Source organism: Scomber scombrus, chromosome 14 (assembly GCF_963691925.1).
Source record: "Scomber scombrus chromosome 14, fScoSco1.1, whole genome shotgun sequence".
In the NCBI taxonomy this organism is placed as follows: domain Eukaryota; kingdom Metazoa; phylum Chordata; class Actinopteri; order Scombriformes; family Scombridae; genus Scomber; species Scomber scombrus.
Genome location: NC_084983.1, coordinates 1,037,696 through 1,064,910, shown reverse-complemented (window position 1 = coordinate 1,064,910; position 27,215 = coordinate 1,037,696). Strand labels below are relative to the sequence as shown.

General features: G+C 40.0%; 1 protein-coding gene across 1 annotated transcript; it reads right to left on the bottom strand.

The window, feature by feature from the left end:
- On the bottom strand, nt 1-26,835 carry LOC133993990 (dapper homolog 3-like). Its single transcript, XM_062433143.1, has 3 exons — nt 26,115-26,835; nt 5,614-5,743; nt 1-4,239 (listed from the first exon to the last, which is right to left on the bottom strand). The coding sequence occupies exons 1-3, from the start codon at nt 26,397-26,399 to the stop codon at nt 2,582-2,584; spliced, it is 2,073 nt and encodes a 690-aa protein (XP_062289127.1). The 5' UTR covers nt 26,400-26,835; the 3' UTR covers nt 1-2,581.
- Nucleotides 26,836-27,215: the final 380 nt, after the last annotated feature.

Genomic DNA, 27,215 nt, shown 5'->3' with positions numbered 1-27,215 from the left:
TTTGTCAAACACATTTCATACAAAAAGAAGCTAATAGTGAGTTGACTAGTGCACCTTAAATGATAATACTGTCAAATACTCAAAGTGACATTGTAACATTAATAACATTATCTGGCAGGCACATTTTTATTAGTCTGCAAGTAGTCTACTATCAACTTTACCCAATAGTAGACACTGTAATTTGCTACTTAACATTTTATACAAGTATTTCAAGAACACTCTTTGTGAATGAGACACTCGATCTCACCAAAGCTTTTAAAATATGGTATAAATCATGCCACTACTGTATGTTGCTGGATTGCATTTGCAGCTCAAAGATTTACAGACTTCTTTTCTGTTGAAAGTCAGTTGTTTTTCTAGTGAGATTTAGTATCTCAACCACACATTTAAGGGGAAAAAAGTCTCACAAGCACTTTGTACTGCACCAACAATCCAGTCCTTAACAACTACTCATTGTATTTACTGTGGTCACGTTCCCCATGTCTGACAGATATATTCACTTATACTGACAACACAAAAACATGTAGCAAGTATTACTGTTAGGTTGTTTGCTTTAAGTTATTCTCCCCATTTAATTACAGTATGACTTAACATTACATAATGATAACTATGCACCATTTCAACAACACAAGTGAGTTTCACAGTCCAAATAGGACTGGAAACTGTGGAAGGAAGCTGTGGCTTGTCTCAGCATTGTAAGCTACTTTTTTCAACAATAAGTTCCCAATGTGCAGAGTATTGAAGAATGTTTTAAATAGGAGAGAAACCAACATGGTAAGTTTCGAGGCAAAGGGGTCCTTCTTTAGAGTGTGGCATGGCAACTCTGCAAACTAAACATACTTTTAAAAGTACATATTAGGCTGATTTTTATTGATCTGTAAAACATTAAAATATTTAATTTAATCATGAATAAAGTCATTAGTGACACAAGTATGCCTTAGTGTACAGTCATACTGCATTCCTAAACACATGCGTATGATGTTAAGTGAAGGACTATTCGATAAAAAAAGATCAGTTTTAACACAAAGGCAGATATGTTGGAGATTAATCAGAACTCAAACAGATGAATTGGAGCTCATTGTTAGGACTTTTCCACTACAGGACTGTAATGACCTACAGCTTATAGTAGTTATTTTCAGTTGTTCTGCTTTGTTTCCACTGTACTCCCCCACTTTGGGGGTGAGTTCCTGAGCCTACATTTTGGATCTCCTAAGGAGGAGGTGATCTATCCAAGTTCCAGGTACTTTCAGGGGGAAGGAATGCAACAGCTGGTTTGCTACAAACACAGCAATTAATAATAAAGGGCATGTGTTAAAATTATCACTGCAAGGAAGCTTGTCTCAATATACTCTGATTCAGAATACCCAATTTCATACAAATGTTTATGTAAAGAATAGATTTAGTGCACAGTATTGGGGAGCATGTCAATAGTTTAACTACATTTCCCCATAATTCAGGTAGTTTTGGTAATTTTAAAATCATGTGACATTCATTGTTTACACTGAGTACAGGAACTCAGTGGTACAGCATGACCAAATGCTACATCCCTATATTTTCTCCAATTTTCTTCACCAGATTTCTAGCATCACCTCCCTGTCTTTTGAATCAGGAGAGAATAGAGGAGCAGGAGGGCTTTTGATGGTATGGACCACAGACAGAGCAGGACCAGCATCTGCCAGTGTCCTTAAGGGACCAGGCGTGTCCCAGACTGGCACTGGAGAGCTAGTCAGCATGTGGGAACTGGTTTGGTACCAGTACTGTTGACCCCCTACTTAAAGTGGGGCTAGTCTATTAAATTAATAATACTGACATTTAAGTCATAATATGTAAATGTTAATACATTAGCACCACTAAATGTATCTGTCCCACAATAGAACAGCACTTGCCACATTTGCTTACCAAAAAGAAATTATAACCATGTGTGACACTGGTACCTTTTGACATAAAATATTCTGGTTTGTAAAGCACAGCAGAAAACAAGAAAGAACCAAGAACCTAGATTGTAGGTATTCTTACAAGGTCAGGTTATGGGAAGGTCAATCAAGGTTAATTGTTGTTAAGTTCCGGTAGTAGAAAAAAGAGCCACAGTACCGGTCAAAGTTTGGACACACCTTCCCATTCACTTGAATACTGAATTGGTAATGTGTGTGACTTGAAAGGCAATTTCAGCATGAACTATGGTATACTCTATCAGTGGATGTGTGCATGTGTGGGTATTTAAGGGCCAATGTGGCCAATTTACAGTACCCTTAGACAAAACATGAGTAATCCACGTAAGACTTTAAGTACAACAGAACACTTTTGGTATAATTTTTCCTCTCATTTTTGAATTCAAAATGCTGGTTTGGTGACAGCTGCTTGCTTCATTGCTTGTTAAAGCTGAACTGACCATCCAGTCAGTTCAGTCAGTCAAGATTATAGTACTTTTATGTACACATTCATTTGTATTCACTGTATTTTGAGGTCCATAGTTCAATGCAGCTGATATTCCTCCCAAGAAAGCCTAAACAAAAAGGTTTAACTGCGGCCACCAACTGATACTATCCAATTCTGTTGGGTTCAGTTTGACCGATATTCCACTTTATACAGTGGTCATCACTTTCAGTGAACCAGTGCGGAAGCGCAGGATCTTCTTCTTAAGGGCATGTGAGGCCTTGATCTTGACAAATGCCTTAGGCTGCAGCGGTGCTCCAGGTGGGGCAGGGGGTGATGGGAGGGAAAGTTGTGGGGGTAGCTGCTGGGGCCAAACCAGACCTCCACTTTCATCTGAGTCACTGGACAAAGAGCTGGAATCTGGAGAGTCAGCTTCGCTCATGCTGGTCTCAGACTCTACTTGACCTGGGTGAGGGTAGTCCTCACTAGTCTGACACATTGGCACTTGGTCCCTCTCCAGCTGGTATTCCATGTGCTGATGATGGTGGGTGTGGTGATGGTTAAGGTTGGGGTGCGGGTAGGCATATGATGTGTGTGTAGGGCGAGATTTGCGTACGCGCCTTGCACAATGGTCCCTATGGTTTGAAGCTGAAGAGCTGTGAACGGGTGCCTGTGTGGGTGGCTGGTCAGCCTCGTCTTGGCTGAGCTCCAGGGTGGACTGCCAGCGCCGGTAGCTTCCACTTCCTTGCTGTTGTTTCTTGCTCCTGGATTGACTACTGCGGCTTCCCCTTCCACCACTTCCACTTCCTCCACCATCTCTCTCCACTGTATTATACTTGCGCTCTGGAACCCTTTGCAAGCTATTCTCTGATTGAGACCTACATGCCTTCCTACCCTGCTTCTTACTAGCACCATTTTTGTCTTCATTGGAGCGGCATTTCTTGGCCCCCCCTCGAGATCTGGAGGGTTGGATCTGAGATGAAGTAGGTTGCTGCTCTTGATGGTGATGGCCTCTCTCTGGAGAATATGTACTTCGGTTGGGCTTGGGTGCCCCGGAGCCCTTGTGGGGATTGGAATGGTGATGAGCATAAGCTCTGGTGGAGGCTCGGCATGGCTGGGCTGGTATATACTCTGCATTGACCAGCTGCTCATCAGGTGAAGGTTGGTGAGGCTTTGACAGACCTGCAGGGGAAGGGTAGTTGGCGAAATGTTGGGGTGAATCAGGCTCGCTACTGCTGGAGTCTGGTTGGGCTTGCAGAACTCTGCTAGATTGATAGTCTAGTGAGGTTGAACGAGAGCTGTTAATCATGGAGGCCTGCCTGGGTTTGTGGTACAGCCCTGGTTGATGCTGGACACTTTGCTGGAGGTGGTGGTGGTAGGGAGGTGGGGCATCTTCAGGAAACCCTGTCCCTGTGTAACGCTCCTGATCCAGGTTATGGCAAGCCTGTGGAGCAGTTCCCTCTGAGCACTGGGACAGAGTAGAGATTTCTTGAACTGACACTTGCTTTGTTGAATGTGTGTCCTCTTTGCGGCATAAGCTACTCTGCCTCACCACACTAACAGCTCGGGTATCATGTGCCAGGCTGGTGCGGGGCTTTGAGGGGCGTGATGGTAGGGCTCTGCGCTGGATCAATCCAAATATATAAGTCTCTACCTTTTGGGATTGTTGATGATCATCTTGACTGGGGTCAACATCTCTCATCTCCACCAAAGCGTCAGTAACCGTGGACCGTCTTGTGGGAACTGACAGCCATGTTTCTCCTGTCTCTGTCTCCACTGTCCCTTCAAGGGCTGAGGGGGAACAAGGGACCACTGTGTTGTAGTTTGATTCAGGGGATCCATCTTTCTTGGCTACCAGGACATCTCCTAATAAACAGAGCACAACATGAAATAAGACCAAAGCTGCCACGAGGCTTCAACATAAAACGCATGTTCATTTTTTTCCTAATTGGAATCAGGGTGGCACTATCACATGTGATGTGTTATTGGTTAGATTTAAGCACTGAAACTGTTTCCCTATATCCTAATTGCAATTACATTTATACAGACCAAGCAAGGAGGAGAATTTAATGAGTTTTTGACACACTGTTGCTTTTACCACTTAAATAAAAATATGACTGTTATTTTGAATTATGCTCTTAGTATTACTTAAGCACACGTGTTCTTGCATAGAATGTAGAATAATGCTTCAGACTTGAATTTGGAGCAGGGAAAGTGCTGACTTTGACTTAAGCACCTCAAAAGTAGGTTTAGGGCCTTTTTTTTTTACAGTCATAAACAGTTACAAATTGTATTGTGTAGGTATCAACATATCAACTTAAACATACAAAGACATGTCAACAGTCAGCCAGTTTGCTAAATACCATTTTAGTTATGTTATGCACATCATTTCCCAAAATTAGTCACTTGCTACATAAGAGCCATTCATTTTCTTACAGTGTAAGAAACACACAAACATTCAACAGTCATTTCAAGCCATTTGTGGTCATACCACACACAAGTGTAGTTTAATTATAGTCATATGTAGCCAGCACTATGAGGTTACTGCCTCTGTAGTGCAAAAGACAGAATTGTTTGTCTTTTGAAATCCCAGTGTATTCAGATTTGTGTTTCAAATGCTTTACAAACATGAAGTATGGGCTGAGATGTGGTGAGACTTCAGTGATGGAGAATGCTTAGCAACTAAGGGTGTGTAATAGATTTGTCTGCTTGATGTTTGTCTGCCAGACATTAAACTGCATTCTTGATGACCTCAGTAACTACAGCAGGAGAACGAATTATTGCTCTAGAGAATGACCGAGTTACATGGTGCACTATGTTTTAGTGCAACTAGAACACACAGTGACTATTGCTCCTGTTATGTAGCATGGAGGTCAGTATTAGCGAGTATAAAAGTAAGGAATAAATTCATTAAAGTACTGAAGGAGAAGTTGTTCTCTGTAGAGCAAATTGAGATTCATCTACAGTACTGTGCAAAAGTGTTAGGAACTTTAGATGTTTAGATTCTTATCTACAATGCATCACCATCAGGGAGGCATCTGATTGGTCCCACATTTATTCTGCAGCATGACACCAACCCCAAACATACAGCCAGTCATAAAGAACTATCTTCAGCAACAAGAACAAGTAGCCCTGCAACAGATGGTATATATATATGTATATATACACACTTACACATAGCTGTTTATGCAGTTCAGAGCACTAAAACCATTGGCTGTTTGGAGGAGGCAGAGATTTTACCTGAACTGAGTCGACTGTCGTCCAGATTGGCAGGAGAATCTGCTGATTTGACCTCAGTGGTGACCTTCAGCTGTGCCACCTGCTGCTCTAAAGATGCCATTATACCCCAGGGAGTACACTGGAGACTGCTCTGAAAAAACAATGAGAGAGAGCGAAAGTCAAGAGAATGCACTTAGATGGGAAATCCCTCTCAACAACATGATCAGAACACCCTCACTGAACATGCACACAGAAGAGACACACACGGTTGTATGTGCTGTGTTGTTGTAGCTATTTAATGTCCACTCTCTTTTACCATCTTCTCACATATACATTTTACTTCCTATACAAAAGTAACAGGGTTGGTCAAATATGACTTTTGCCCTTTTAAGATAACTATAACAAGATCATGTAACTACTGTTGATTAGACTACACCATTATCACTAATAATGGTGTAGGCTTAATGTGATTGACCCATGAATGATTTTGGCATTCATATTAACCCTTACATACTGTTCAGGGTCAAATTTGACCCATTTAATTTACATTTGAGAGAGTAAAAACACCCATGAAGTCGCCCCAAAAAACCCAATAACTAACAGCAAATAACACTAAAATGATTTTGTTATATTTTACTTAAAAGAACAACTTAATACCCACACCACAAACTGCAAAGGGACAATTACACAAATACACTTGAAATACACGATGGTCACTCATTTGGAGTGCACATATCATTTCTTTGTTCATCTCACAGGATAAGAGGTAGAGACACTGAGAGCAACAGCCTTCACATTCACAGACAGCTATGACCACAAGCACTTATTATCAAAACACTGTAACAATAACACACCATTCTCCCAACCCAGCCCCCCCCCCCAAAAAAAAATCCCCTCCCCCACCCACACCCACACCCCAGTTGAAGCTGTCTAAACAGAGCAGAGACACACTGAAAGCTAACAAGAAAGAAAAGCTACATCACAAACAGTAAGAGAAAAAGAAATACCATGAGACCACTACCATTCACTATACTTTAAACTGCATGGAGACATTAAAGCTTACCTTCCATTAATAAAAAAACAACTTCTGTCAACAGTCATTCAAAAACAGAGAGGTCTCAGATAACCCCTGGGACTCAGCAGTTGGTCAGCTGATTTCTATAGAAGTCCTCACATGTTTAACCAAACCCACATGTTTCACATTTGAGATGCACAAATTCCAAAACCTGCTTAGGGCAGAAAATCCATCAAACATCAGCCTCTGAGATATGAATACGGTCTGTTTTATGGCACACTCTTTAGATAAAAGTACTGTTGTAAAGCAGTAATGAACAATAGAATGACACTGTACAACTATACAGTTCTACTTTGTTTTATAGCTACTATTTGTCAAAAATGTCACACCTCAGGTAACCATGTAGTAAAAATGTAGGAGATAAAAATGATCATAAAGCAAAGACTATACAGTATTAGTGTCTGTTGTGCTTAGCTTTTCAATGGAGAGCACGTCTATAAAACTCTGTTATGCAAACCAGAGCAGCTTAGGTGCCCAAACATGGAGACAGTGTGAGGAGTTCCTTTTCCCCTCAGATGACACATACTTACAGGACAACAACTGTGCGCCAAGACAAGAGGAAAAGCAGCTGGAATGAATTAGGAGCTGTTTTTTCTTTTAATTATTCCTCACTTTCCATTGTTTTCTGATACATCTGACATCTAACACTGGAAAAATGATTACTTTATCATTTTATGTTCCCACCTTACAGGAACAGTTCACCCAAAATTCTCTTCACCACAATTGTAATTTTTGTTTTAAAACACAGACTGCTGCTGTTTGTGTAAGTAGCCTTACCTCTAACAAATGACTAGTACTTAAGATTTCCAAAAAGGCAATAAAAGTATCTCAAACAGCATATGTCACAGTTTCCACATCCTCTGGGCCTGTGGGTGCTATGTGTGTGTTGTAAATATTTCTCTATGGGAGGTGAGGGTAAATCACCAACTGATTTTTCATTTTTGGGATGAACTTTTCCTTTTGACAAAACTTTTATATTCAGTATATTTTTTTAAACCAATATGTCTGTTTTCTCTTGTGCATAATGACTCAATTCATAAATAGTGACACATTTTACAGACACAGTAATTATGATGGATATTCAGGATTTTGCTAGTGTGGCATCACATGGTTATCTCATCTTTGACTAATTGTTACATCATCATCATCATCATCATCAGACTGTGAGAAAGACACAGAGAGAGACAATACCACCCACTCACTGTGAAGTTACTGGAAAGCTTTGCACCGGCACTGAGTCGAGATATGGGAGCTCCAGATTTGTTTTTCTAAGGTTGCTTTTGTACTGTAATGTAATATAAGACATAACATCTTCAGGGAGGAAAATACACTAGCTGGACCAAGAAAATCAAATATCACACATTAGCTGCCTTACAAAAACAGAGTTTGGACTGTGTCTGCACAGACTTACGCAGTTTGTTTCACATAATGAATTTTGTGCAGATTGCAGCAGTTCCACACTGACCCGACAAGTATCACAGAACAACAGTCTGCATGATTTATCACTGGATGCGCTGCAGAAGAAGACCATGTGCATGGATGTCTTGAAATTACTTAATGTTTCCTACAGTACATTTTCACATCTGCCTATTCACTTCAGAAAGTGAATAGCTGTTGCTGTTGGAAAGTTTCAGTAAATTGTGGTGGCTAAGAAACCGCCTCAAACATTAAATACAATTCCATTTTCTATCAACTCTGAAATCAGAAGAGAAGCTGTTTGACAGAAGCAAGTGGAATGCCTGGACAATTAGATACATAAGTACTGTAAGTCAGTTAGTGTTCCTGGAATATCGCTGGCTCTGGGGTTCAATTCTAGCTGATATATGATGAGTCCTCAGCATTATCTACAGTGTGAGAAAATAATACCTTTAATAATATTTGGACTGGCAGGACGTCCATGAAATAATGTTTTGATGCACTGCAGCAGCTTCTATTTTTCCTTTTGCCGTGCAGATGAAGTGGTGCTTGATGAGAGACTGTACAGCACAGTAAATATGTTTTTTAAGTCAAGATCAAGTTCCATGTCTGTGAAGTAGTCTCAAGTCAAGTTGAAAAAGGGTTCTCAATCCATCCATCCATCCATCCATCCATTCATATTCTATACTGCTTATTCTCTAGGGTTAAAGTGAGCTGGAACCAATCTCAGCTGATATTGGGCAAGAGGCGGGGTAAACCCTGGACAGCTCGCCAGTCCATCACAGGGCTAACATATAGTATAGAGACATACAACCATTCACACACATTCACACCTATTGGCAATTTAAAGTCGCCATTTAAGCTAACCTGCATGTTTTTGGTCTGAGTACTGCCACCATGGTGCAGTGGTTTGTGCCAAAAGACCAACATCAGTGTCAAAGTGGACAAAGACATGAGGCAAATAAAGTGTGCAGCTGGCATTAGATAATCAGTTGAGCAGGGTCTAAAATCTATTGGATAATGATTTCAAGGGTGGGAGTTGCCAGTGTCCAACCCCCCCCCCCCCCAAGACCATGTCAGAAGTTAAAATTAAAGTTACAAATATCTGTCAAATGTGACTAATTCAATTATAATGTATTGATGCCTCAGGGCTAACAGGAATGTCATAAACAAAAGAACACACATCTCTTGACATCTGTAACACAACTCAGAGGAAACATGACAAATTGAGTTCTTCACTTATGACAAAAGGCTCCACTGTGTGAATTCAACATGCCTCTCTGCAGAGCAGTGAGTTGATGACATCACCTCCTCTAGTAGAGGGTGAAATGTTTTTTTATTCCCCAAAATATAAATGATGTTGCAGAGCTGTGGTTAACCCGTGCATGATGTTGAACAATAGGATAATCCATCTTCTGTTCAGACCGCAGGAATATTTCAGCATATAGACAACATGTGTGATGCTGCAGTTAATGAAGGATTTAATTACGTATTTTTTACCAGTATGTTGATGTGTAAAGTATTTAGTGTCTGACGAGTTAGAATGTTGTACACAGATGCCACAGTGGAACAAGCCTGTAGGTTGATTGGTCAGCCACGAGACAGTGTAAGAATGAACCAGTCTGTCTCTCAGATTGCAGCAATGTTTAAACTTATCATAATGTCTTTATTGTCAGTTAGCATGGTATTTACAAAAAATACACAGGCTGAAACCAAATGTTGTTTCTCACCAGCTTCTGACAGTGCAAATAATAATGTAATAAAAATAAAAGATAGCAATTTAAAAAGATTTAGATTAAAACAAACAAAATTAAAAATTAAAAACAACACACAAACTTGGTCTTAGAGAGCCATTACTTAGAGATGGCTCACTCATGAGGACATTCCAATTTGTTGACTCTGCCTGCTAGAGGACAGGACTCAATACAGAAAGTTATCGGTGGGGTAATAATAGTAGCTCTAGTTTTCCTAATTAACAGGGATTATTTCTCTGTATGTAGGCCCCTTTGATAGGCTGAATATTTTTGTAGGGTAAACCCCCGTTTTTCAGCAGCTTTAGACAGGAAATCTGTAACAGCCCTGTACTTTAACCAACAGCAAATTCCAAGATGAGATGTAGTTCTCTCAGTCCTCTGACTGACACAGCAGCATTTTACTCTCAAACATGTCAAGTCCACTCGAGTCAAGATAACAGAGCGTATTGACTGTATGTTGAAAGCTTTCTAAGTTTTAAATACAATTAAATAATTAAAATGTAAATAAATAGGTAAATAACTGTAAAAGACAACTGACGTAATCATGTAGTCAAATCAATAATTAAGGGTACCTCAATGCTGTTTTTAATGTATTTAATGAATGGAATGCAGTGTTTAAAATATGGCTCTAATAGACAGGATTTATAAGTAGCAATAGATGGGTGAAGGTAAACTGCTCCACAGCCTGGGAACCTCAGTGGAAAACACCTCTGGACTAATACTGGGAATATGAAAAGGTGAGAGGTAACTGGTCAGGAGAGGCATTTAAAACACAATTTTAAAAAAGACACACAGATTTCTGTATAGACAATTGAGGACAGAGGCCCAATGAATGACTATTATTGTATTTATTGCTCCAGGTCAAAACTTGAGACTTGACATCAGATTGTCTTACAGCAGTCTAGTCCAGGTCAAAGCCCAAATCTTCATGTATGTGAGTTTAGTCTGACTCCAGTCCAGTCCTGTTTGGTCAAAATTGTAAAAATGTATGTATTTTCATTTCTGTATTATAATGTAAGGGTCTACACTCTGTGTTAGCCAGCAGTCTGCTACAGAGATGCATGGCTCATTTTAATGAGTGAGTTCAACAAAGGGCGAGTCTCCAAATATGTGCTTTATTCATTTGCAACATTCAGACAGCACATAATAAATTGAGTTGGAGAGCTTGCACCTGTGGTTCATCTAAAAGTTACATCATCAACATCAGAGCTGAAAAATGGTGATTGTAATAAATATCACAGAGCATACAAACTCCACCTTGAAGTGAATCAATGCTGTCCTTATTTCCAGGAATATGATGACTTTGGAAAAAACCCATGATCATCATGCCTCCAACATCTGTGCATCTGAAAATAATGGATCATGAGGAGGTTTTAGCTAGGAATCTAATACATGTAATGAAGCTGTCTTTTTATGTTGCTGTAAAGTTCACTTAAAGGAAAGTTAAAGCAATTAGAAGAGTTCATTATGCCCTCTCTCCTTAAAGATCTAAAGTTAGCCTGTACATCACAAGACTCTAGACTATAACACATGAAGGCATAGTATTCAGACTGTGTATGTGTGTGTGTGTGTGTGTCTGTGTGTATTTACATGGGTGTGCATGCAAAGTTTTAGCTGGGCTTATGTCAGGCATGCACTGAATAAAAGGGTCTATGTTTGGGTTTAAGCAGCTACTTATGTGAGACCACACTGGCTCAATGGATGCTTGTTTTGCCCATGTGAGTGTACACACACACACACACACACACACACACACACACACACACACACACACACACACTACTTGCCTAACTCTAACCTTAACCTTAACCTAACCCTACACAAAAATTAGCTGGCCCTAAATCAAAAGTGGTCTATAACAGACCATATATACACACACACACACACACACAAACGCAGACACAGTAATGCATGAATGAACTAATTTTTTCATGCACACACATACACAACTTCAGTCCTATTAAAGCCTTTAGCTGTAAAACCGACAGTCAGCCCTTCAGTGGTTCTACGAGGGTCAAACTCTAAAGCACTTGGCACCACTGCGTCTCAGACATTTAACACTTCGTATAGTCTTTCTGATTTAAGCTCATTGGCTACATGAATTTGAACAAAGTCAGACTTGGCAAGGAAGCATATAAACATGGCAATATTTTATGTATCCTCCTTTCTCTAAGTCAGTCCTTGGAGTTGACCAGAATAATATTCATTCTGCCTCCTGCAATAATGAGGCCTGAAACAACAACACTCTGACAGACAAGTGTTCATTACATTGACATTGCTGACTAATGACACCTAAACTATGACCCGCTTCACACAAAGACTGAATACAATGTGCATCCCACAAACACAAGCTCTCTCTTTCCAGAGGAATGCATTTGACATCAGTGTACTTATTAGTTGGCAGCTTTCTCTGCATGGTAAAGTCTGTTTATGCACAATTGCGAGATTTCATGTTGAAACTAGCCTTGCAAAGATAAACACACATTACGAATGAATTTAGCAGTGAAAGTTGGAGTTGATACAGACTATTTCTATTAAGAATGTCAGGGTGTAATGATCTTGCAAAAGCATCTTCATTATTCTGTATGAGACACATACATATTCTCTTGCATGGAGAAGAATGAAGACATGGCTGTGCACAACTGAACTATACACATTTAAATGTCAAATTCTGAAACATGAGCACAAAAAAAATAGATAAACTGTGTGTGTGTTTCTGACTTAAGCCACTTTCTCGGACACAACCCAGACTTAACATCAGACAATTGGGGACAACTTGTGCAGTTGGGGACAAGTCGTGTCCACAAACTGTTAAAATGCTGATTTATGGGTCAGTGGTTAAGATTAGGTCTGGGTTTAGGCAAGTGGTTATGGTTAGGTTAAGTCTGGTTAGGAAATGAATGTAAGTCTATTTGTGTGTGTGTGTGCGTGCGTGACTGCGTGCGTGAGTGCGTGCGTGAGTGCGTGCGTGTGTGTGTGTGTGTGTATTTGTGTTAGTGGGTTGTTGGGTGTTTTGGTAGGAATGCTTTCTGAGAAGGGCATTGCAATGAAAGGTCATATCACAGTGGACTTGCAGTTATGCAGTCTATGTATTTGTGTTTGTGCTGATAAGCAGGCGCCTTGAACATTAGACTCCAAAAATAATACTATTTAAGAAATGTTTGAAAGCAACTGCTGTCACTATGACAACACAGGGGTAATGGATGGGCCAGTAAAGATTGGGCTAAAAAGAGAGAACAGACTTTCTGTTAAAAATAAGGGGATTAGAGAAAGAGAAAAAGAGGAGGAAAACACATGTGGGGGACAGAGACAGGAAACACGAAGTAATGGGGGTAATGTTTCAAAAGAGTAAAAACAAACAGAGACTGAGTGAAAACAAAGAGCCCCTCTGAAGCCCCCACTGAGAGCTTTCAGTCTTTATTTCCTGTAATCAATAATTCAAACCATTACCTAATCCTGTTACTATAAAAACACCAGGCACACACAGTTTACCTGGACTTGATTCATGTGAAAGTAGAGATTAAGATAATAGAGTGATTGGAGTCCCTCCATTGTTCACAGCAGCATGATTTCCCCAATAACCCAAGTTTATATGAGTTGCATGATGGTTAATGTAGAAGGATGTGCAGTAGTTATAGACTACTAGAACTAATTGTATAACAACAAACAGCAACAGCAGCAAACAGATGATGTTTACCATGTTAGGTTTTTGTCTGCAGGTACCATGTATTTTTGACAACCAGAAGTGAATATCTCATGCACACACACGGACAAAAATAAAAAAATAAAAAACAAAACACTGTTCCTTTAACTCAAGCTGTGCAACCTGCCACGTTAACTACAAACGGAACGCTGTTAATAAACCTCTTACTCCAATTATGACCTTACAAAGCTAGGTAACTTGTGTTAAGTATTTTTATGGCTGTGGCAATAGACATTAAGAAGAACTGTTGTGTTTGTCTGGTTATAATTAAAAAGTGACATATGATGCCATGACTATGGTGCTGTTGTCCATGTAAACATGCTGGCAGAAAGACAGCTCATTACCTGACTCAGGTTTCTCTTGTTACTTTGGATGGTTGAAGCTCATTTTTAAAGTTACCTTAGCACATTTGCCATGGACTAGAGGCCAGTACAGCTTGTGTAACCAGATGTGAAGGCACTGTAACTATGAACCAAATATGGTTCCCTGTTCAGCTGTGTAGGTAGCCTGCAGCAAATCGACTAATGATCTTGGTATTACATCTTCAGCTAAGAAATAACCATGAAATTAAACATCCATGGGTCCAGCTAAGGTTTCACACCAAGATTAAAAAGGCAGTTTGCAGCTGTTGTGTGTTCTATACAGTGAAATACATTTGAAGTGGAACTACTGCGGCAGTGTGAGAGAACTTTGGAGGAGTTTGATCAGCTAAGAGAAGACATCTGGCTATGGAGGACTGGCATCTGCTGCCAGGCAGCCAGCTGAAGCCCAAGATCCATTCTGTGACAATGTTTTACAACTGATTGCTATGAGTTGATCAGAGTCAGATGGAGCTGTTTAAGGCATAACTCTTCCACCATCCACTGAAATGAGTGGATCTCTTCTTGGAAAAATATATCGATAACCACAGGAAATCTCCTTCAGTATGGATAGATCATGGTCAATTACAATCAGCTGATTAAAGCCAGACAGTGAACACTATATATAATGAACTGATCCTGTGACCATTTCACCTCAGTTACACAACAGAATAGAAATCTGTGTTTTTCCCTCTTTGGTCTCACTTTTTGTTAGTTTGCAGTGTAGATTTACTGCCACACACTCTGTAAGATTGGCTGTTTTACAGTGTGAGGGTCAGGTGGTTATTCCTACGCATTAACTAGTTTGACTTAAAGATGCTTTACATATTTCACATGTTTCAAGATAAACTGTAGTCAATAATTAATGTGGCTGGGCAATAATATTGATATTTCTGTTTAACCCCTGGCAATGGTGTGTGCTGACCCATTTGCCATGCAGTCTAAGCCACGGTTCCATTATAAATGTCTATTATTCTAAGTTTTTGAGTGGAACGTTTCTTTACATTCTTCTTAGAACGCCATAGCAAGGTGTTGACAAGAAGAATGAATTACTGCTCAAACCAGGGTTTGCTCATGAGGGTCTCTCTCATCTTACCCTCTCCCCTTTCCAACAAGGAATAGTCTACTGTGGGAAAAAAGCATTTTTTTAAATTTTTATCTCCCACAGTTTTAATTGTGTATTGTGACAGGGGGGTTGCAGTCTTTTATTTTACTTAAGAATCCCCTCCAAACAGCTATTAAGACATACAAAACTTTCTTTGCTTTGAACGGTTTCTATCTGCAAATGTCTGCAAACATATGGTCTCATCCATATGTTTATATAGAATTAGCATAATAGGTTAAAGACTGTGTAAAGTGAATTCAGACATTTTCTTCTAAACACATTAAATAGGTCATAAATGTATTTCTAAAAAAGGTGTAAAAAGCATTTCAACCATTTAGATTTGAATTGTGGAGCTAGGCTTCACAAACTGTGTTTCAACATTTCTGTGTCTGGATTTAATGGGCGGGTCTGAAAATCACATCCGCGTTACGTAACCCCACGGTGTTTAGCATAAACCTGCCCCTACTGCTATAGAGGTATAAATACATTCAGCGCACATTACTACTACTATAGTGTACAGTTAGCCAGTTAGCTGACTTAGCCGCAGAGCTAGCCGCCGAGTTAGCCGCCGAGCTAGCAGCTGAGATAGCAGCAGAAAGCTCTCAGGCCTAGCGTCCATGTTTCTGGTAGAGGTGGTGACTTTGATTGACAGGTGACACTTGGTAGGGGGCGTGGTTTCAACGGACTCGGCGGGCAATCCCACAGCGTTTGGGTGCAGAGAAAGATGCTGGTTTTTACACAACTTTGAAGCCTAATTTCATATATTTGGCGATTATTTTAATCATTCAAATTTGGCAGGGTGGTTAACAACACACTTTTCTGTGGTATGTCAAACTCAGAACACATATTTATTCTTACTTAACACAGACTTTAACAGTCTGTATATCCAGAATACACAAAGGCCATAAACACACTTGCCCTGCACAGTGCTGTTAAACTGGAAACACTGAAACACCTTTTTTTTTTTGTAACACAGTCTATGGGTTATGCATAGTACAGCTATTGTAATGATGCTAAACATGCTATCTAGCTGCTAGCCACCATGCAGGCTGGTAAAGTTGATCCATTGTGTCTCTTTTTATCTGCAGGTTGGTTCCTGTCAGTGTCACAGCCGCCATGTGAGACGCATCAGTTAGTATATGTGTGTTTTTAAGACTTATGTCAGCACTCAGGACTCTATTGCAACAATCAAAATCACACAAATTCATTTTGAATGGGGCCAACTTCATCACTCAAAGTCCAGACACACCAAATCCATTGATGGATGTCAAGTCCATTCATTTTCTATGAAGAGCAGGACATCTGGCCACGCGGTGCATGATGGATGTAGCGCAGCAAGTTGACAGACATGTCGGTGTATCTGAATTTGAATAATCATGAGTCATCCTCAAATGAGTTCGTCCAATGCAATGCAACCAGCGCACAAAAATAAGATCAAACTATCAAACTAGACAGTGCTGATTAGATATGAATCAAGATTCTGTTATTGCATTGCCCTTTTAAAATGTTTTGTGATACATACTTTAATTTACTGTTAAAGTATAAAATGAGAAAGTTCATGTATATGTATGTAAAGGAAAAATCAAGCACTGCCCATGTCACACATAGCTACCACTGGTCAGAGAGTTCAGTGGTCTGGTGTGTTCAGATGAATCCTTGCTGGAGCCTCCTACTGTATGTGTGTGTCTGTACTCAGTACTCAGTGAGTCAGTAAGTCAGTCAATGACAGACATTTGGGGTTTTACAGCTGGTCTGCGGCCAGTCCAGACAGAAAGTATAATTATAGGGATCCTCGATATTGACTTTTCTGCCGATATCCGATTTTCCGATATTTTCCAACTCTTATTTTCTGATACCGATATCACCCAATACCGATATATGCAGGCTTTTTAAACCAAAACTGTTAGGTAACAACATAACATATCTCCTATTTTGGAATCAACACATTATGCCTAATTTTATTGTGATGCCGGTCGAGGCAGATGGCCGCCCAATTTGAGCCTGGTTCTGCCTGAGGTAGGTGGTTCTTGCCACTTTCACTAAGTGCTTGCTCATGTGGGAATGTTGGGTCTTTCAAATTAAATCCTGAAGAGTTCGGTTTAGAACCTGCTCTATGTGTAAAGTGCCTAGAGATGACTTTGTTGTGATTTGGCGCTATACAAATAAAGATTGATTGATTGATTGATTGATTGATTGATTGATTGATTGATTGATTGATTGATGCCCCACTGGATGCATACATAAATGCAACATGGCTTTCCAAATGTAAGCACTGTCTGTGCAAAATAAGAGAACAACTTCAACTTAAGTTATGGAAAAAAGTGCCAATATTTGCCATATTTTTTATGCTGCTTTGCAGTCATTGCAAATGTAGGACACAAAAATAGTTCTAGACCACAGACATGAGCCCCATTTCTGGAGGCAGGACCTTTACAGGAACGTCCTCTCACTTGGTCCTCTCGGCTGTTGTGTCTCCATCATAGACTGTTTAGTCTCCATAGCAGAGTAGGACCCATTTTTACACCTGCTGTGTTTAGTTCAATTAAACCAGACTCTGGTGCAGTTTATTAGGGCAGGTGTGAAAGCAGCACTCACACTCTGGTGAGGACCAAAACAACCAGAAGAGGAACAACTCTGGTTTGTTTTGTTTGTGGTATGAATGAGATCCAACCTCGATCTGAAACAACTGCAGGAAACATTGCGCATTTTGGACTTAACCAGCTCCCGTAGCCAGCTGTGCTGTCTATTAGCGTAGTAAAGAAGGGCTTCATATTGTTAACATGAATGGAGGGCTCATCCAGTGCAGTGATGAAATACGTTGTCTTCTCCTCGTCAGCCGACGGAAGGCAGCATGTCTTTGCATAAGGTGAACAAACACATTGTCTGTGAGACGTTTCCTTGAGGTGCATTCAAATGTGTCACTTTGTTCACATACTGTGGCTTGGTATATGGCTCAAATGATGACTGCAACTATACAGAGTTGGTGATTCTGCCAGTCCATTTAGGAGAGCTATCCCAGAGGAAAAACAAACTACCTACTCTGCCCGCCACATTTCTGACCAATGAATGGAGTGACAGCTCCCACACGGCTTTACATTTACAGCTACACATTTCAGTTCGCTTGAAATTTTGCCTGTGTGAGACTAAACTGACCCAAAGGCAATATGCAATATAGTAGCAACTTATCCACTGATTCGGATCAAAGCAAACAAACTACAGGTGTGAAAATGTCTAACGGACCATGATTGGCTTACAAACTAGTTGGGAAATCACAAATCATGCTCATGGGTCCACCACCTCAAATCCTATTTTTAATTAACAGAGACAAACTTTCCCTTTTAGCAGTTGAATATGAAACAGCCTACTAGTGTCTAACTCTGCACATCCATCACTCTGCACAGTGAAGCTCAAACCTATTTTTAAGTGGAGGGGGACTTTAAACCTCAAACAGCAATACGACAATGTCTTGCGATAAAAGCTTATAAAAGTTTGTATTTCATTAAGACATGTCCACAATATACTAACTTTCTAAAGGCTTTGTGTAAAAACATCAATTTTCCCATTTTCCACAAACTGGGCACAGGCATAGATCAACGTCTTAGTTCCTGGCACATGGCACATGTGGGTGTGACAAACATATTTCTACAATCTTCCCGAGCATCAGTACTAGTGCACTCTGGGCTCAGCCAGACGCAATGTGGAGGAGAGAGTGAAAACATTATTAGTAACATTACATTATGAGCAGGTGGAGTCAGAGCAGGCTTCAATAATGACGAATCACACAAGCTCCCTCCTTCCTGTTGGCATAAAGGTGCTACTGCATGTTTTATACAGTTCATATAGGATAACTTATAGGTTTAAACTCTGCAGTTCTAATGCTCTGCATATTTGAAACCAGTCAATACCATATCATATCAATACATATCCTAAATAAACAAACATAAGAAGATATCAGTTTGGAAATGTGCTACATGAGACACCTTCATTGTTTTGTTGAAATATTTAAATGACGATTCTCAAGATGTGCTAGAAAATATATTTTGATTTGCTACACCCAATTCAAGTGTGATCAAATATGATGGAGCTTAGGACCGATCCACTTCCAATGATTTTACTGTTGAACTTTCCAAATAACCTTTTTGAGCTTTCCAGTTGGATGCTTAGAAAAAGCATAACATGAATTACTGTAGATCCTGACCAACCCTGTTGCCACATTCAAAATAATTCATTTAAATAATTAATGAAATTTGCTCTGCTGGGCCACGCACACTTGAACTGACACACAGGCCCTCTCTCATTGCTGCTGCTGTGTGATGACTGTTCAATTAACATGGTAAAAAGTCAAACTGAATCTGACAGAACATAATTCCTCATCATACTCATGTGGATGATATTATTAAGAATATTCCTTAACAATAAAATAGTGTTGATTGATTCCCACGTCAATCTGCAGTAGGTCAAAAAACATGCAGTAAACTGAAAGGGGCAAAACGTAACATAAATGAGAGATGTTTTTGGGATTTTGAAGATGCCTGTGTGCATGTGCCTCTGCCAACTGAAGCCATGAAAACTGCTCTGCATGTGCAATAAGAGGTGGTCTGAGCAGCTTTTATTGCAAACACAAGTTCAGGCCAAAATGAACACCAAAGTTGTACTGTGCTGCCGAAACTGCATAACTACAGCCTCTACTCTGACGTCGATGCCAGTATGCCCCTTTGGTGCCCAGAAACGATGAAGTAAACTTGCGCCTTATGAAAATTGCAAACTGCATTTAGACTAATACTGGCCTTCTATTTTCAGGTTGAATTGTAGAGACCTCTGCCCACAGTGAAACACCTGACCAGTTGGAAAATGGCTGAATCTCTGAAACAACTGAACTGTGCATCACTACCAGAATCTGATCGTCACACAGCCCCGTTGACTAAATCATTGTTCTATGGTCACGCTGTTGTCAAAATCAATATGAATACAATTTAATGACAACAGCCATGATGTGTGTTCAGCTATATGATCATTTAAATTGACCAATCACAGACAAAGTTTGAGACAGAAAGCCAAACTTCTTAACACTGCTACACAGTCCCTGACTCTCACTGGCCAGCTTACTTCATCATCTTGCAAAAGTTCCACACACAGTTAAACACCAAGGTGGCGTTTAAAATGGACACTCTGGAGCAAACGCAGTGCTAGTCCTGGATAGATAAAAATACACATTTACAAGTGTAATCAGCTTAGTGTGGACATACTCGAATGATAAGATAAACTCTGTGACCATTGTGTCCTGGCTTGCAGTAATGAGTACATTTTTCTGTTCCTTGACACCCCAGAGGATGCACAGCTGTGACTAAGAGCAACCAAGTGGTGTTTTTTTGTCGTTTTGGAGACCTCACAAGTAAGCAGTCAGATCAATGAAGCCCCCCTGTTCCATCACTCTACCCCAGCAGGAGCTTAAACAGCAGCTACAGACGTGCTACTGTGTTTGCACAACACAGTGAGGTGTGAAACGAAAGCAAAACACATCCATTACAGTTCAGAATGTTTGTGTTTGGCCTCTGTGACAAGTTGGCCACACAGCTGCAAAGGTCTCTACTGGAGACTTACAGTGTGCCGGGTGACAGCACAAACACACTGTAAACACACTGTAACACATATATCACCATACCAAATGTACACATGCAGTCAGCCCAGGAAAGCTACTGTGTTCCACTGCTGGATGCTAAACAGATCAGTGCCTTGCTCAAAGGCAACTTAACAGCAGCTGTTTAGGAAATGGAGAGTGTTACTGTTCACTTTCCTAATCATGTTTCATCAGCTGCTCTGCTGTTTAAAGAAGTTATAATCCTCTACACTAATCCTCCATTATCACTTTACTACCAATGTCATTCATTCTAACTGCATGCTGTTACAGTACATACTGCAATTACTTGATAAGCATAAACTATAACTGATATGATTATCATTCTTGTTATTTTACTATGCTATGCACGTACACACACAAACACTCACTCTCTCTCACACACACACACACACACACACACACACACACACACACACACACACACACACACACACACACACACACACACACACACACTCATCAAGTCCACATTTCTCTGTGTCCTCTCATTAGTCTCATACAGGAGGCCACAGTGAAGGTTGTACTGCTTCCCCAGCTGCTGTCAACTGTCACATGGCTGTCAGCAGCTCCTGCTGAGGAATAAATACTCTCTCTCTCTCTCTCTCTCTCTCTCTCTCTCTCTCTCTCTCTCTCTCTCTCTCTCTCTCTCTCTCTCTCTCTCTCTCTCTCTCTCTCTCTCTCTCTCTCTCACACACACACACACACACATACATACATGCGTGCATTCTTTCACTGCCTGCTCTGTTTCTCCAGTCCTTGCACCTCTTTTTTCATTGCATGTGCACACAACAGAAACACATCAACACATCAACAGACTTACACAAGTTCAGAGGAAGTACTACTGAATGAAGAATATATTAACAAATACAAACCCTTGGAGGTCTCAAACGGTCTGAAAGGCATGACCCATGTAAAACCTTCCAGCAGCATATGGTCTTTGGTTACTGTTAGTAAGCACAGACCATATGCAGCAACATCAACAAAGGGACAAAATGATCCAGGGGTGTATCCATACAGCACACACACACACACACACACACACACAACACACACACACACACACACACACACACACACACACACACACACACACACACACACACACACACTGACCACATACCACATACATGCCAAAAATGTTTTCCAAAAGAATCTGATTATTTTGTCATAATCCTGTGATGATGGAGAGTTCTTGGGAGTCAACATACCTCCACAACAACATAGTGATGAGGTTGATGGCCAAAATAATTATAAGAATGGAAAGGTTGTTGACTCAGACATATTTAAAGCAGACTGAAATGAAGTATGTAGAAAAAACCAAGTAACTCTTCCAGAACAGATGAGTATACAGTATGAAGCTTTTGGAAAGAAAAGACAATGATGAATTAATCATTCTTTTTACACCTTCACCTTTATATATACTTCAACAAGTCAAAACTTGGAAGTGAAATGTTTCAGGCTCTGCAGTCATGGCTGGGAATTTGAAGCTGGCCTTGGAAACCACAGAGAAGTCTCAGAGGGATCGTAACACCATGATGACCAGTCAGATCCTGTTCCAGACTGTCTGACTGTGGCTACCTCCAACTTTTATTCCTACAAGGAGAAGAGATTTGGCAGCTTCAAGTTTTTTAAAAGTCTGAAGGATTTTATCAGAGTGCAATGACTTCCTGTTCAGGCTGCTTGCCTGAACTTCACATTGACTCACAGTTGGCTAAGACAGACTTCCAGCACCTAACTCCTAAGCTTGGTTAATCAGTGAGATTTAGAAGTTTATGTATTTTTGAACAAATAGAGTGGAGTAAACACTGTAACTATTTGTTTAACTCAAACTGCTGAAGCCTCATGATAGCTTCAGCTGAACTTCAGAATTCATTTTTACACAAAAAGAGGACTGTGGATTTTGTTCCCCATCACTTATACTGCAATCATTGTAGGAATGGATCTCTTATGGGTCATTATGGACAGGAAGAATGATTACAGTAAATATTTTACACTTTATGCACATATAAGACACAGTTATATGAGTACAGTGAAAAAGTGTGAACCTAAGCCCTAAAGCTGTATTGCCATCTTACAATTTTAGACACAACACCTGTATGTAGTATGAGTTCATTGTTAACTAAAGACCATATCAAAATATCCCAGAGTGATCCTTTAACTTCCAAACTCCTTCATGTAGACATGCTTAACCGTGATTCAAACACTGTGCAACCTTTAAAATGAACTGTAAACAACTATCAAGCTAGATTTTTTTCTTTTGGAGATTTATTTTAGATGATGTCTTGTGGGACTCGTCATTCTTTCTTGCATGATGCTTGTTTGGCTGTATTTAAAAACTGAATGTTTTCTTCATTCTCATATTTCCTGATCTCAAGCAAGACTGCCTAAATGAAATAAATAAAGGTTGCAGTATGAAATCAGTGATTATAAGAGATTATAAAGCCACATTTGATCAATCAAATCTAAAGGTTTATGTGTTTTTAGTTATAAACTGTTCTACTAAACAAATATTCAGTTGATGATTAGAGCTCAGTCATATGGTTTAGTTGCTTTGTGTTGTCAAATTGCAATATGTCTTTTCGATTTGTTAGTGGTTTCTCAGACTTGATGTCCATGAAATATGCTGTAATTGAAAGCTTTTATCAGATTACATTTTTTTCCAAACACTGGTGGTGTCCTCAAGTCTTCACAGAAGGAATTCAAAAGGAATTGCTGCCATTTCAAGCATCCATCAGTCCACAGCGAAGAGTCCTGCAGCCGTTAAGACCGTCTCAATGCCACTGAATTAGATATCTGGTGTCATGGTTTAGGAATTAGGGTGGGGAAAAGCAGACTAAAGACTCAAATATAACACGAACAACACAGCATTTGAATCTTGGTCTTACAGTGTCATCTCTAGCTGCACATCGTTCATACTTTACTGTACAGCACTTTATACATTCTTTTTCTGCATTGTAGTCCTACATAAACTTTGAGTTCGGGGAATGTTCCAAATTCTCTATGTAGTCATAAGATTAAACTGTTTTCCCAATGATAACACAGAATTAGACTCATGTTTTTCTCTACAGAAAGCCTCTGTATTAATGTTGATTCTATACTTTCTGTGTTTTGGAACACTTCAGCCTCAACTGGCCAATCAGAGTGCTGGTTCATGGCCAAATCTCAGCATTATGCCGCACTCGTGATACTCCAAATATTTCTTTGTCAAGAATCCGAAGAAATCCATCTTGTTTCATGTGGACAGTCTCACATTGCTCACATTGTTCAGTTAGTGGGGAGGGGTCAGTTCATCTTTGTATCCAGTGCATCTCTTTGCACATTTGTCTCTGCACAGAGCTGATGCAGACACTTCAGACTCTGCATTATCTAATGCTTATTGCTCTTTAAAATGGAAAATAAATGTTCACATTATGATTTCAGACAAAGTTTTTCCCCATTAAATACACAAGTTCTTAATATACCTTCATTTTTACCAACACAGTTTTATAACCTGCTTACAGTTGTTTCAAAAATCAATAATTTGCATGATTTCTGTAAGCAAATAAGACTGTTAGTTCCAGCTTGGGGCTGTGCAGCACCAGCAGAAACCAGGTAAATAAAAAGAGTGTAAAATGGCACTAAAGTATTACGGTAGTACAACAAATCTCAACGCTTGGTGAGACGGCATGGGGAAACAGCTCCGCTAGCACAAAGACAGACATACAAGACTTCTTCCAGCCAAAACTCAGACACAACTGGGCTAGAGCTAAGGTAATAACGGCTTCAATAGCCTGGTTCATTGTTAAAGATTTAAGACCATCCTATGTTGTGGAGAATGAGGGCTTTCGGGACAAAATAATAACTTGATAAAAACGTGTTTAGTTGTTTCTTTGTCTCTATTTTGTACCAATAGTGAACTTAAATATTGTTTGTTTTTCATTGTCATAGAGGCTTTGTAGAGTTCATACAGTGCAATATGTTACACTAATAAACATTACATGTCAAAAGTAAGCCTACCTCAGGTTACATAGGCATATGTGCAATATGTTCAATAGACTGTGCATGTGTGTTTGTGTTGTGTGTGTGTGTGTGTGTGTGTGTGTGTGTGTGTGTGTGTGTGTGTGTGTGTGTGTGTGTGTGTGTGTGTGTAAATAGCTTTTAAAGTATTTCATTGTTTTTATGTATAATATTTATATTTATTTTGACTTTTTTTGCAACACGGGAAGAGACCCCGTACCAATCTCGTTGTGACACCTGTTGTACAATGACAATAAAGGATATTCTATTCTATTCTAACAAATATATTTGTTGTCTAGTCTTTCATAAATCTATTTGAAGGCAAGCAATGCCACATTTATAGTATTAACTTATGTGTATTCATAATGTAAAATGATGTCTACTTTAAACAAGGAACTATCATATTGTAATAATACTCCATCAAACTGAACCGTACTGTATCAAATCGTATCGTATTGAAATCCTACTGAATCGAACCGAATCGTTCCATTTTAAAATGTATCGTTCCTGTATCGTATCGTACCCCATGTATCCAGATATGTATTGAATCGTCATATATTGGAGAGATGCACACCCCTAATGTTTACATTTCCATTACAAGCTAAATATTTGGTATTTGCCAAAGAATCCAAGCTGCTGTATCTTCAAGTCTTTATGTGAAGCATCATCTGCTCAGGACATTAAGCAGATCGAAAACAGGCCCTTTAGATTATGTAGCTGCCATAAAAAAATTATTCATATGAAAATACTGATGTTGACTTTGGAATCCACTTCAAATGGTTATGTGCAATCTGAATGGGTGAGTCAGTCTTTACAAAAAACAATCACCTCAGCCTATATCTTATTATTTATCCCATTTAAGGGATAATTTATCCAAACTAGGGACAGAAATGTCTGGATAATGGATAAGGTAATGAAGCTCTAAGTCTCCCCAAATTTGCCCTTAAATGGTAATGTGTGCCTTTAAGGGCCCTCCTGACTTGGCATTTTCAGAACTGCACACTGAGGTTAATGACAGGCTTAGAGGATTTTCATTTGTTTTATTTTTCACATAGATTCGGTGTTTGGTAACCTAACCCAGTAGTTACCACATGATGGTCCAGGAGCTCCAGTGTTCCAAGAGCTGAGAGAAACAATGTTTCAAAGCCAGTTCACGTTTTGCTCTGTAGAAGTCAGCATATAAAGTTAATGTATGGAATTGATCCAGCGCTGCCATTTCCCCCACTGAACACAACATCTGACAACAAAAATAGTTCTGATAGGATCAAATCATATCAGGCTGGGGTTCTGTTATCCAACAAGGATCACATTTCGGGCCCCCTTTAAATGCAAAGTTTTGGAAACAGATCACATGGCACGCGACACTACACTTAAGCCAAAATTATACTGCACTATACACTGTGATTTACATCTGCAAAGCCAGCTGCTAGATTATATCCCCTTCAACAAGAAATAACCTTTAGAAATAGAACTTACAGTTTGGAGCCTGAGGCCGTAGTCATCCGATGCGTCGCCGTTTGGTGCGTCTGGGGCGCAACGTGTCCGTAGAGCTCCCCATGCCTGGTGCCCGGGAACCGGAGAGTCTCCGAGGCAGAGAGCGTTCAGCACCCGGCATTCCTGCCTCTGTTTGAGCAGCTCCAGCTCACACAAGCCGGCCAGGCTGGCCTCTAGCCGCTCCTTATTCCGACTGCGCTCAGCTTTCATGGGCAGAGAGAACGCAGGGAACATGACTCCAAAAGAGCCGAGCTCTTGCAAAGACATCCTACCCTCCACTTCTCTTCTTCACTGTTCCCCTACAAAGGGAGGATAAATCAATCCGTTTGTGGTTCGACAGACTCGTCTTATTCTCAGGATACCCACAATGAGGCGGCATCGGATGGAGGCTTCAGCTACTGAACTCACCGCTGTCGGACTCGGACCCATTCCCCTCCTCTATCCTGCGCTCTGCTGTGCTGCCTCACTTGGACAGCTGTTGGTGGAGCCTATGAAGGCATGCAGCCTTTTGTTGGCCCTGCCAGACACCCAAAATCTACCGAACCCTCAACAGATTCACTACAATAAATGTATAACAAACTTAATCAAAGTATCAAAAAGCCAAACCGAATAAATAACATGGATTAATGTCATGAAATAATGATAGAATATATAATGTTAGGCTATGTGAGGGTACACACTGGTGTGATTGTGGTGATCATTAGTGAGGTCTTAACTTTCTTTGTTGTGATTCATTAAAACTATTAAAAAATCAAAACTAAATATTTTTGGATCATTTGATGTTAACAGTGCACATGTGGTCACTGCCTTCACACTCACGTAGATGCGCAGGCCTACAGTATGAACTGTGATGAGTACTGTGCATTCAGAACATAGTGTAGATACATAGGTACATGCTGTACAAACACATATACAGTGTCACTCCTATAGTAGGTGATGCATTTACTGTGTGGTACAGGCTACACTGACCAATAATGCGCCTTTAGCAAACTGTGGTAAAAGAGCAGGGATGTGCACAGTAATGTTAAACAACAAATGGAAAGTTCCACAGGCAAAGGGGGAAACTTTCATGTTGTGTAGATT